General features: G+C 34.7%; 1 protein-coding gene across 1 annotated transcript; it reads right to left on the reverse strand.

Annotated features, from left to right (window-relative positions):
* Positions 1-1,715: 1,715 nt before the first annotated feature.
* On the reverse strand, positions 1,716-8,706 carry LOC116170858 (vesicular glutamate transporter 1-like). Its single transcript, XM_031487391.1, has 8 exons — positions 8,597-8,706; positions 5,081-5,252; positions 4,778-5,011; positions 4,554-4,728; positions 2,748-3,002; positions 2,425-2,701; positions 2,259-2,379; positions 1,716-2,209 (listed from the first exon to the last, which is right to left on the reverse strand). Exons 1-8 carry the CDS (start codon positions 8,653-8,655, stop codon positions 2,024-2,026), a joined length of 1,479 nt encoding a protein of 492 aa, XP_031343251.1. The 5' UTR covers positions 8,656-8,706; the 3' UTR covers positions 1,716-2,023.
* Between the last annotated feature and the right edge of the window lie 5,119 nt (positions 8,707-13,825).

Below are 13,825 nucleotides of genomic sequence, written 5' to 3' on the forward strand. Positions count from 1 at the left end.
CCCGTTGCCACTAGGGAAATAAAAAATCGTTTATTCTTTTATTCTACTATCCCCTTAGATACTAAGAACAAGACAAACTTAGGTATTTTCAAAAATATCATTATACATTTCTTAAAAGTATTGTTTGTTACAGGAGCATTTATTTATCAAGTCTTGTAGAGACTTTGCATAATTGCACCTTGAAATGCATCACTTGTAAAGTTTGGACGAAATGTTTTTGTAAACTTTGAAAAAAAGATTCTTTGCTACCTCTCAGTAGTCCAGGCTATATATTTTTTTACAAAAAATATTAGTTACCGGGCGAAACCGGGTTTTTCAGGCAGGTGAAATGAATAGAAATTGGGAAAAAATAATTAAAACAGCTGAATTTTTCCGCGGGTGAAATCACGGGGGTTGAAAGGGGTGAAAAGTGGTGTTTTGCAAATTGTGGCAAAACTATTAATTTTAGACGAAAATGTTCAATGTAAAATTTATAGAAATTAAAAAAACGAGCAACTTGTTGTATCTGCAGTATTTTTTATTCTTATTTTTGCGAAAAAAGTCGTAGGGGTTTGAAATTTGGAGGAAATATTGTTTTATGATAAAAAGAGAATTTTTTGGGCCCGTAAAGTTGAACCGTTTACCAGATCTCACGATTTCTGAAAAAAAACACCTCTTTTTCAAGGGGATGAAAATCTATTTTTTTCCTCGTATAGAGGTGCGCGGGGTAGCAGGAAGACTTATATTTTAATAAACAAAAATAAAAAAATATTCCTATAGCAAAAATTCGAGAAAGTCACCTGGAAAAACAGTTTTAAGATGTACACGGTTTTTGGCATGATAAATCAATAGGTATCTTGGATGTTAATAAATATTTTTTCGAAATCTGTCTTCTTGCTTCTCTTTAATATTTGCTTAAATATTCTCTTTTTTATCCTATGCTCAAACACCACTTTCCACCCCTTTCAACCCCCGGGATTTCATCCGCGGAAAAATTCAGCTGTTTTAATTATTTTTTCCCAATTTCTATTCATTTCACCTGCCTGAAAAACCCGGTTTCGCCCGGTACCTAATTTTTTTTGGAAATAAATTATTTTAGAGCTATTTAGCCTGGATTTTAAGTATCTTTCATGTTTCTCTTCAATTTTTATGAAACATCCATCAAATTCTGCTAAAGTTTCATTAAAAATATAATCTCTGAAAGGAAGAAAAACTTACAATGCCTGTTTGGATATATTACCCCGCTCGCGGGCAGTTGGTTTTGTACAAAATGTATTATAAAAATTACGAATTGCGTCTTCAACTAAACATATAGTGCCGACTGCTCGTAAAAAGATGTACCTGCTCCTCGACCTCGTTCTCGACCGTCGCGAAACCAGCCGCCTTTTTTCCTTGATTAGTTTAAACGACCACCACTTCTATCACAAAATAATATATTTCTTCAGTGAAATTTCCAATAAACCACCAATCACAATTAGACTTTATTCACGGTAGATTTCGAGTAACGCACCAAAGCGGCCTCACCTCTCCACATGAAACGCGCAAATATTCGCGATAAAACACGTGCGTTAATTAGATTTCGCCTGATAATAAAAATTCTTATTGCAAACGACTAGAGTGTGTTTTACTTCTAACCCCTAATCTAAATTGAAAAATTACAAAGCGATAAAATTTAAACAAAAATTAAAACTAAAACTACGCTATTACAAACAACTCTAAAATGAAAAAAAAAACAAACGAGATACAAATTCAAATAAAATAACCTAACCTTGTGTTTATTCGTAAATACACCAGATTTGCACGTAAAATGCATGAGTCCTCAGTATTACCGCTGGCGCTAAGGCCAAAATAAGAGTCTGCGTGACGTAGGGTTTACACGACAACATCTAATTATATGTACGCATGTGGTTTGTTAAGTTTTTGAAATAATTTTTTTTAATCGACTAGATACCCAAGATATAATATATACACAATCTATTCAGATTCAACTGTTTTTTTCTAAAATGATAATCGTTATCCTTGGAAACATGGACCAAAATAAGCATTAGCTAGACGTGGGAGCGAGGTTTTGCTCGTGTTTGTGTTCTTCATGTCCCTGATCCATAACATCATCCTCGACATGTATCGCCCAAGGCTGTAATTCACCGCTGGCAAAAATACCATAAAATATGGCACCAAAAAGGTACACGCTGCTGCTTATAACAAAAACTGTTTGCCACTCATGCGCACTCTAAGGTTAGGATAATGTAACCGCACTTCTTTTCTAAAGTAAAACTTACAGCATTTGTGACAATATATCCACTTAAAATTGGGCTAATTATTCCAGGTATACTTGCAAAAGTGTTGCTTATTCCCATTAGCACGCTAGCATGCTGAGGAGCGATATCCAAATGGTTAACTCTACAAGCATAGTGATTAGTAAAAGGATTGTACGGTTCAATCTACCCAAATCCTGCCCATATTAACCCTCCTAGACCAGCCGCAATTGATACGCATGTAATACTTCCTGCTGGTGTTAAAATATAGACTGCCATTATCATGAAGACCGCCTGTCCAACGTATGCTCCACAGGTAAAAATCTTTCGAACTTGGGTGACGTTAAAGATTTTCTTTTCTAGCATCCAATCAGCGACGTGACCACCACTCGGCGTTACTACAGAGACGACCAGGTATGGTATAGCGGACATTATTCCCGTCGAAGCCAATTGAAAATGCAGTGCATCTTAAAGCTATCTTCGCGTAAGCCGTTACGGATGTGCCATACTAACCTCTCATAAACATCGGCAATTGAGTTAATAGAGTATAGTTTCCCCAGTTTTCACTAAAGTGAGCCACAATGATGGCCCATACTGATATCGAGGTAAAAATACTTCTCCAAGGATGTTTTGCGATTCGAGTGACTTGTTGTTCTCCTAACGATTCCTGAATGTGTTTTAATTCTGAATTGCTTATGTAAGGATCTCTGCTGGGAGAATCTGACACTATAATGCACCAAGCTATAAACCACAGTAATGCCACACAACCTAGAATAATACATTATGCAGTGTACAGTTTTTTCTGAGTTATGCCAAAAAAATCAGTTGATAAAGGACCTAGGTAATGGTAATTTAACATAGAGCGGGTTTTTCTTAAAAGTGGACGGACGATGCATTTGTTAACTTAAAAAAAATGGATCAATCTCATTTAATGGATGTGAAATGAAATGCTTGATTGTAATTGATATAATAGTAATAGTCGCTTTAAAAAGGGGCCCGTATTTCAGAGATGGAGAAGTACAAGACTCGCCAATTAAGTTGATAGGTTGCTTTTTAAAATTAATATAAACCTTTCGCCAGGGAAGATTGCCGGTCACAGAACACTTGATCCTGGTCTACAATCTATGTTTTTCTAAAGATGTGAGCGACTTCCGGGATAGTATCATGTCAATGTTGAACAAAAAGACTTTTTGATCAACATTGGCATCCTATTCCGGAAGTCAATCGTATCTTAAGAAAAACATAGATTCCAGATCAACACAAGGTGTGGTGTGACCGGCAATCTTTCCTAGCGAGAGTTATATGCATATTTATTGCATTATGTATGTTCACTTTTAAGAAGAACTCACTGCATATACAAAAGGTAGGTACGGAGAAAATATTAAGGGGAGATCAGTTTAGAGAAATTGTAGTAGGAAGAAATAGGATATGGTCTCTGTTATGCGCGAGCGCTATACCTATTAATAGCAGTAATAGAGAGGATAAACAGATGTAGCATGTAGGAAGAGATGCGAAGAATGTGGAGCTACTTAGAAGAAATTAAATGGAGCCAAATAATCAAAAATTGAAGGTAATGAGATTTGGGGCAGGGGGGAGAGAAAAATGAGTGCGAAGACGAAAGAGCAGAAGAAGTGAGACATACGATATGCAAATGATAATGAAGCGAGAGAAATGGAATGCAACAATGAGTTTAGAAACTAACTTGATACGGTGGTAAAAAGAGTGCCTGATATATGGAACGGAAATATGGCGATGGAAGGAATTGTAAGGGCTGGATGGAACTTTGAAAACTAAAAAGGTTTTAAAAGTGGATATTCAGCCTAAACAGAAGAACACCAAACCACATAGGAAAAGAAGACGGAGAAGGTAAAAATAAGAACAGGATGCAAGTGGTAAGATACGAGATACGAAACAAAAAATATAAATACGACAAGATAAAAGGAGAAAGAGTATGGAAAAAGATAATTGCACCAATAGAGAAGCTGGAATTCACGGTGGAACAAAGGATATAGGAAGCCGAGACATCTAAAAGAAGGACGGAAGTATATAAAAATAATAACTAGGTTCAGATGTGGAAATGTGGAGAGACAAGGAGAGAAGAAAAAGGTAGAAAATGCACGCTATATGACGAGAAAGAGGAGAATACAGATAGAAAGCACGAAAAAGCGCAGGAAAAAATGAAGAGGAATAAGCGCTGAAGACGGTTATAAAAAAGAGTGAAGAAAAAAAGAAGAAACCAACAGAAAGGGTGAGATAAGGACCATAAAAACGAGCCGGGGTGGTCAGGGGGAGCCGGTAATTCGTATTGTATACCCGTACCAAATACGTAAAACATCGATTCCCATCCAAATCTATCCGCCAATATTGCAGACACCGGCATCGCCACGACCGTCCCAACGTAACTTCCTGAGAATCCTATGGCCGCTAGGCGGCTTCTTTCCAGCAACGGGACCCATTCTGCCCACACCGCGTGTATACAAGGATATGTCACTCCCTGTCGCAATCATTGTAAACCTATTTACAGAAATTTAGCGTTTACTTACCTCAAATATGCCTTCTATGACACGTATTGCTATAAGTAAATAGTAGCTTTGCTTAGCAGCGAATGGCGATATCACGGTCAAGGCTCCCGTTACGGCGACACCAATACCGTAGACGTGTTTTCCACCAAATTTTGCAGCCAACCAGCCACCGGCGACTTGAGTGAGAATATAACCGTAGAAAAATGAACTCAGTACGTATCCCTGCACCTTTGAGTCCCAATCAAATTCTCTGACCTAAAATTAAGATAGTATCGGTCAATATTTCATGGTGGTCAAAATCTGAGCGAGAATGTCCTTACGTACATATGTGACAGTTCCATTTTCCAATTTCACTTCGTGTTTCGTAGTCATTGCCACTATTCCTACGCTGAGGTTAACTCTTAGCGCGTATATGTTGAAAAATCCAAAAAAGGTCATTATTGCTACCACATATCGTCGTTTCTTCCATATCATCCATACTGGATATGTCCTTTCACTAAAACAAGATGATACCACTTCTAAAACCGTTAACAAATAATATTTCAACGACAAGCCCTTAAACACAACGTACGTGGGGAAATAGTATTGAGATTATATTCAGTCTTTCTTCCATTTATGACTAACTACAGGTTGAGCGGAGTTTTACTTCCGAACATTTTCGTTTCGTTTCATTATTGGAGGTGCGTTTAAATAAATTGTTATCACGAAAGTTTATTAATCAAGATTGTGTATACGAGAAATAGATCATGAATAAAGCGGTTATTGGTAAAAAAGACACTTAATTCGCATAATTGCTGACTGCTGAGTTATAAGGGCAATTTCCCTACTGTGAAAAATTGGTAAATTATTCCAGTGTTTAACTGAAGCTCAGTTTGTTCCTGATTTGAAGTAGTCAACCGCCCTTCAAAATTCGCTTCAACGAGCAGTTAAATTTACCAGTCGAGACAAAAGGTCCGATTGTATTGCACAAGACGCTCCAGCATCCAATTTTCTGAATTGTGGCTACCTTTCAAAGAGAATTAAATGTCATTAGGAGAATACTTCCACTCATCAATAAACGTAAGTTATTTGATAAACGAACCAAAACAAAAGATTTTGGCAATTCGCGATTTCTCTCATTCATGGTGAATTTGAATTTTAAGTTCATTGATACCCTCCTTTTGTGTGTGTTAAAATGTAAGGAAAAGTGCACGATTTTATTTCCACCAAAATGTTCAAACAAGCCAAATTATTTATTTGAGTGATCAAACCAGAGTAGATATCAGGTTTTACTTTTTAAATTATCAAGAACCAACTTTTCGCAAGGTAAACGTCATTAAAAGTTACCTATTACTGAGTTAGCCGTGGCATTAATTATTTCATTAGGAAAAATTAATTGTTACAGTACAATTTTTACCAGTGCCGTAGAGAATCTATTTTCTACAAGAGGGGTTTCCTAGCGCTATAAATGCAACTAAGCCGTTACAACCTATCCGTGCACATCGGCAAACTATACAGGGTCATTCTTGACGAGCGTCAGTTAGAAAGATATGGAAAACCTTTGAAAATTAAGCTGAACTGATAAGCCCTTTAAGGGTTTTGGCACATGATGAATTGAACTAAAATATTTTCAAAATGGCGCAACTTCCGGAAATACCGAATTTATTATTCGAAAACGGTGAGAGATATTGCAAAACAGTTTTCAATGCTTTATTAAGGAAAGATCAAATTTTCTTATGGTATGCGTAACCGTCTAAAAAAGTGAGACTACGTCACTTTTTCAAAGCTCTCAACTTTTAAACTTTTAAACATCCGTAACTCCATTTTTTCAAATGGCACCCCCATTTTGTTCTTCACCCTTGTTTTCCTTTTTCCCAGACCTTTAATTTGATGCAAAATTTCAAAAGCTGCTTCAAACGGTTTCCGAGATATTCCATGTTTTAGTTACTTCTTGTGGAAAGTTGATAAAAAAATTAAATCGCTTGATGTTATTCTTTTGTTTTTATTATGATAATGTTTAAACGTCAAATTTTCGCTGCTTGAACTTATACTTCTCGTCAATAATGGATCGTTTGGGTTACACTAATGAAGATTTTTTGAATTTAATATTAATACACGGTGAATGTAATCGAATAGCTGCCAGGAAAAGCAGCGAAAATTTGACGTTTAAACATTATCATAATAAAAACAAAAGAATAACATCAAGCGATTTAATTTTTTTATCAACCACAAGAAGTAACTAAAACATGGAATATCTCGGAAACCGTTTGAAGCAGCTTTTGAAATTTTGCATCAAATTAAAGGTCTGGGAAAAAGGAAAACAAGGGTGAAGAACAAAATGGGGGGTGCCATTTGAAAAAATGGAGTTACGGATATTTAAAAGTTTAAAAGTTGAGAGCTTTGAAAAAGTGACGTAGTCTCACTTTTTTAGACGGTTACGCATACCATAAGAAAATTTGATCTTTCCTTAATAAAGCATTGAAAACTGTTTTGCAATATCTCTCACCGTTTTCGAATAATAAATTTTTAAAGTTACCCCTGCAAATTCAATTTTTGACACAAAAACTTGAATATCGGCGAAGCCCTTGGAGCAAAGAGTCAACTATGGGGTATCGTTGTACTCCAAATTCGACGTAGAATCCGAAAATGTAGAAAAAATAGGGGGTCCCTATTTAAAATAACAAAGTTGATGGCTACTTCCGGTATTTCCGGAAGTGGCGCCATTTTGAAAATATTTTAGTTCATTCATCATGTGCCAAAACCTTTAAAGGACTTATCAGTTCAGCTTAATTTTCAAAGGTTTTCCATATCTTTCTAACTGACGCTCGTCAAGAATGACCCTGTATAGTGGAAGATTTGGATAGACTTGCAGTTATCTTCGATGGTGTGAGAACGATCTTCGTCATCAACATTGATGAAAGGCACAATTAAATTAATAATTTGGTTATGTTTATGCATGATTTTATAAATACCTAATTCAATTCCTCATAATTGTGTTGGTTAATTAAAGGTGCACGGGTACTTATATAAATATAGGTTTTTTGTTTTTTTTGCAAAGGTACTTTAAGTAGCTTCCTCGCTAATTGTTGTTCATTATATTTGCCAGTTTCGTAATTGCAAGGATTTTTGCATAATCATATTAGTGAAAAATAAACCTTTATTGAATTTTGATTAGCCCAATACCATCAATTAACCAATTCCAAAAGCAACAAGAACATAGTAGAAGAAAAATGCTCAAAGTGTAACCATTCTATGCGCATTGCACAGACAAAGGAAATTGTCGTCCATTAGGTACCTTTACAAAATTACAACAAACGCATTCAAGTAATCCAGCCTTAACTAATTAATCGGTGTGTAACTGTAATTGGTTAACGTTGACGTATGTAATAATTAACGAACACACAACAAATTTCGTAAAATGGTGAAGCATTTTGGCAGCAATGGGTAGATATGGATCTCGAGGAAGTTTGGTTACGATTGCAACTTGCCACACCGCAGCTTTTACCATCAATCTTTTTGCTGACAAAATTGAACAATTGCGCTCGTACATGCGCATTGCATTGCATTGCCCAATGCCCATCCTACTTGGTATTCTCGAGTCACTCTTTTTAGAGCGAATAAGTAACCAAAAATATTTGGGATTAGTGAATATTGAACGCTGAACATTAGTGATGTAGTTTTTTGTAAGCTACAGAAATGTGTAATTTTCTCTAATTAAATTTGCCATAGCGCTTTCACCATTTAGGAAGACTACTTGCCGAGTAACACTATAAATTAACTATTTCATTACAATTTTGACAGATTGAAGATTGTAATTGATTGTAAAGTACCTAAGTCTGTTGAAAGAGTTATAATGCCTACCTGGTGTCTGGATCACTATTTTTGATATTAACTTGATAAGTTTTACTTTTATGTAGCATACCGATAACAGCACACAAATACTTTTGGACACCTTGGATAACAAAAGACGACTGTACTCAAAATTCATTAACCTTGCGTCCTGTGTTATCTCTTAAATCAAGTGAAAATATAATCAAATTTGTTTATTTTTACGTATGTGTGATCATACATCTATAAAAACACATGCTTCCATAACGATAGCAGTATAACAGACGGGAGAGGCTGGAAAATGGCCATGCCCATGCCATTATTTATAAAAAAAACTATGACTCTGAAAGCTTCCTATATTTCCCAAAATATTGCCAAAAATTTCCTTGTTACTTGAAAAGATTTCAATAACCGTGCTTTCATACCGTGGTTCTGCACCAACCGTATCCTTTTATATGTTCCTGAAATATGCGTCATCAATCTTGTGTAATAAATAAGCCACCCCGTTTATAAAGATGGTTAATTTGTATAAATTGAGAGTTGTAAAATACAAATGATGCCTATATACTTAAGTCAATGGAATTAAGAGGATTTCGTTAATGGGGTAATTAGACATTCTTAAAATTATGTAGGTATGATATACAAATACAATAATTAAAAACCTTGAAATGTAACTGTTTAATTTAATCCAGGTGTCTAATTGCAAGATTGTTGTTTAGTCGGTCGATAATTACGTTTATATAATTCATACAATATGTTTCATAATTTACATACTTCTTTTGTAAAATTTTATATACAAATCTTCTTCCTGACATGTAGTAAAATTGATTAGAAATTTGGGAGTCCTCCGCCCAATCCACCTTGCGCTTACCTTGAAATTGAGTGAATTGTGAATTGGTTCTAAATGAAGCATTTGGACCTTTAGATTATTTGGGCCTCATTTACCAACCAATTTTGTTTACATTGTTCACACCTTATATATAAGTTCCTATATCGTCTTGTATTTCTGTCGTAAACAAATTTATACTGACATGGGCGAAAAAGCTAGTAAAAGAATGTTTTCGATGTTTCACATTACATAAACAAGGCTCAGAAGTGTCATGAAACATGAGAACTCGGAATTATTAGGTGATATTAATGAATGTAGAAAAGGAAATCTTTTATTTTCTCCCCACTTAATTTATCGGTCCACCATGGCCTTCGTGCTCCCTTGAAATATTTCTTAGTTTTCAAACTTCTTTCATGTTCCCCTCATTCCTTCCACACGCTCCGTACACTTTCCCTCAAGATCTTCTACTTATTCCCATCAAATTTCTCTCAAGCTTCTCCCAAATTCATTCTTCAAATTAAGTTCATCTGACGCCCTTCTTTAAGATTTCCCCGAACTACTTTTTCTTTAACATATTTTTGCGTTTACCTAAAATTCTCCTCAATTTCCTCTCAAATTCTCTTTACAATTTCTCTAAAGCTTCTAAATTTCCTCATCTGACGGTCTCAAGTTATCCTCTCCTAAGCTTCCCTCAGATCCTTCTACCGCATTTTTCATATTGTACCATCAACGATCGAGTTTGCAATTCATAGTTCCCCTATCAGGCTCATCTTTACATTTTTCTCGCAGGTATCTTCAATTCCCCATGGACCTCCCATCAAATTCCTCTCAAATACTTCCACTCAAGTTTCTCTCGATTTCTTCACAAGCTGTTTCAAAGTCCTTAAGTTTTCAGGACTTATTTTGTTCAAATATCAATAAACCTAATAGATAGGAACCTAACGATTACTGTTATGGACTGCACGAAATCTTATGTAAATAATTATGTAATTCCTGATGCTTGGAGGTGCACTGCCCCCCCCCCCCTCCTCTTTTAATTACTTCACACTGGCAGGATTCCATACGACTTTCTACTCCACCCCTTTAATTTAATGTTCACTGATTTATATGCAGCTTCGTTTTCGCTATGCAGTTTTTGAAGTAAGACGCGTTTCCCTATACTAAATTTTCGCAGCCGCATTAAGTAATCCAAACGTTTTACTTTTTGGCAAATAGTCAAAATTACTTTTATTCGATGATTCAATAATGAAGTTAACGACACGCCAAGAAATTTACGGCTTTTTTTCTTTAGAGCTCAATAAAACCTTGCTGAAGCCGAATACTTAAAGAATAATCTATTTAAACAAAACAATCAGGCGCGTAGCTTGAAATAATACTTCAATAAATAAATAAAGCAAAATTCTTATCTGACACGATCTTTAATAGTTGGCAACAGATGTTAAAGCCGACATGATTGGATCGAACATCTATTATACCTAATCACTGCTCGCATTCCACACTGTAATTTACATTAACCACAAATATCATAATGCGATTATTATAAATCGTGGAAGTATTCCAGAAATGTGAGTAAATATACTTCAATGTTCGCGTATTTACAAGATGCTGCATATTGTCTAAAAATAAGCGAAATATGTATGTCGCAAATACCTTATACCTACTTCTCTGGCAACTTACGATAATATTTTATAAATTTACAAGATTTCTCACAGCATCTAAATCGCTTTGATAGTCGTTAAAAAATAGTTAGTGCGGAAATAGTGACGTATTTTTTCACAAAAGTCGCATTTATATCGAAGTGAAGAAATGTTAATTGGTAATGGGACATTATCCTTTTAGATGTGACATTGTGAAAAGCTCACATCGAAAATATAAAAGAAAATCGTCATATCGTACACTAATTTCGCATCTTTTACATCGCGTGCCAAGACAAAGCTGTATCTCTATACCTCTATACTAGTTTCCGATTGGCAGTCCATCTACATACGACTATTTTTTTGATAATAATAAATAAAATTTAAAGGGATTTACATTTAATCTAATCCAAGGTTAATGATATTTAGAAATTAAAAATTAATTACTTCATTTCCTGTTTAGTTGTTATGTCTGTTATACCAACTAATAAGTAATAATTATATACCACCATGTAAGAAATTAAAAATTAATTACTTCATTTCCTGTTTAGTTGTTATGTCTGTTATACCAACTAATAAGTAATAATTATATACCACCATGTAAGATAATTAAAACAAATTTGTTCAATTACGTTCTATATATACATAATACATATTAGAAAGTATGGCATACAGTGATATTCCTGTAGAAGTAGACATAGGGATTTCCTATAGGAATTTCCTATGTCTACTTTTACATGATAAAAAGTCTCCTGAAAGACGCCTAATTTTAGGCAAACAAAATAAGTTCTTGAAAGAAATAAAGAAAATGAGGGAAACTTCAAAGAGAAGAGAAAGTCCCAAAAAAATACATAATGCTGAACCATATCTGTACATACGTCACACTTGCAAACATAAATCCGCTAAGCGTATTCAATGGAGCAGCCACAATACATCAGAAAAAGTGAGAAACACTCCAAAGAAATCTAGTGATAGCAATAATGGCGTATCGAGAGGGCTTCACACGTAATCACTGTCAAGGGAAGATTTTCTCTGCAAAGGTTCAAATACAGGGAATGCGAAAGGCAACATTTAGGAAGCAGGGATGGAACGAAGTGCAGAAAGGTGTATAGCGTGAACTCTAGCGGCGAAAATAGAACTAAGGTAATAGCAAAATAATTTCTTTATATTTTCTTCTGCTATATTTCAAGTAATCATATCAGGCTAGTCGGTTTGTACAAGAATGTATACTGTACTGTACCAAACGTAATATTACAATCTACCTTTGCTCCACAATTAAAATAAAATTATATTTGGACTTTTAAATTGCTCTAACTGATTGCAGTGGTACAGAATAGCTACCGGGTGCATGTTACCCTTAACTATGTTTGGTGCAACAAACTGCTTCTCGGGATTAAAACGCATACTTTACTTGCTTAGTATACAGGGTTCATTAAAAATTGTCCACATGCTGTAGCGTCTACAGTTTTTGTCTGAATTGAATGACATTTAGCAACTGTGCATGGGAAGTAAATACGCATGAAAAGACTCAATAGTTTTTTTGTGACCTTCGGTTTCACCAACAATGATAACAGCTTATGAATTTTAAATGGACCCCCTGCATATTATTAGGTACATATTTCGATAGAACATTACGAAACTTGCACGCAGCCTGCTTTTATTATAAACTATTAATAAATAAAACGCCTCCTTATCTCTATAACAAGTTGAAATTTCGAACTGATGTTCATACTTTAAATTTACGCCATAAAGGGCTGCTTACACCACCTATTCATGCAACGGCAATATAATAATTTAACGCAATGGTTTAATACACTAGATGTGGACATCAGTAAGTACACTTTCAAAGCATTTAGAACTCGCATTATTTCGAAGTTGCTACGGTAATAATAATTAGAGCACTTTTGAATTTTGTTTCTATTTTACTTATCTTATTTTTAATATTTTTATTTCTTTTCTGTGATTCAATGTCTTGTAAAATCCATGTTATATATCTACGTACTAATGACCACAACATTGTCGATTAAGTGGAATCATTATGGGTTAGATGGAAGAGCAGGGGTAGACTTTCTACTCCTGAATCTCGCCCTAGGCAATGTATTTTTCGTGGCTAGCAAAAACATAATCAATAAAGACCGTTATTATTATTATTACATTTGGAATACAATGACAGCTCATATGTCAATTTTTGTCATTTTAATCTTATTTAAATGTATAAATTCTCTCCTAGTGTATTATGATTATGTTAAAATGTGACTTGGGAAAATCGATTTGACCACCTTTTGTTTTTTAAAACTTTTGCATACCCAATTTATAGCTCGTTTTAAGTAAAGAAACCTAGTAGGCGTTTCCATAAAAGTGAAAATAATTTAAAATGACTTTTTTAATGCAGATTGAACTAAAAACATTAAGTATGTGGTATCAAATTATTGTTAAAAAAAATTGTTTTTTATGAATAACGAGCCACCCTTAAAGCCGTAAACATCATTAAACGAACTAGAAGTCTAGTATGCAAAGGTTTTAACCAAACAAAAGGTGGTCAAATCGATTTCCCCTCATGTACTGTTCAATTCCCACATTAAGTTCCCCCCACACTGTCAAGTTCCTATCAAATATTTTCCAAATTCCCTTCATGCTCTAGCTTTTTTTAATTTCCTCATTAGCCACTTTCGGGGTTTTTAAATTGTTGTCAAGCTATTTTCAAACCCCTTTTAACCTTCATTTAAAGTTCTCCAGTTTTTTTGAAGTTGTCTTTAATCAAGACGAACTAGAGATATTTTCTGTTGGAATAGTCTGAGA

Source organism: Photinus pyralis, unplaced genomic scaffold, assembly GCF_008802855.1.
Source record: "Photinus pyralis isolate 1611_PpyrPB1 unplaced genomic scaffold, Ppyr1.3 Ppyr1.4_LG5, whole genome shotgun sequence".
Classification (NCBI taxonomy): Eukaryota; Metazoa; Arthropoda; class Insecta; order Coleoptera; family Lampyridae; genus Photinus; species Photinus pyralis.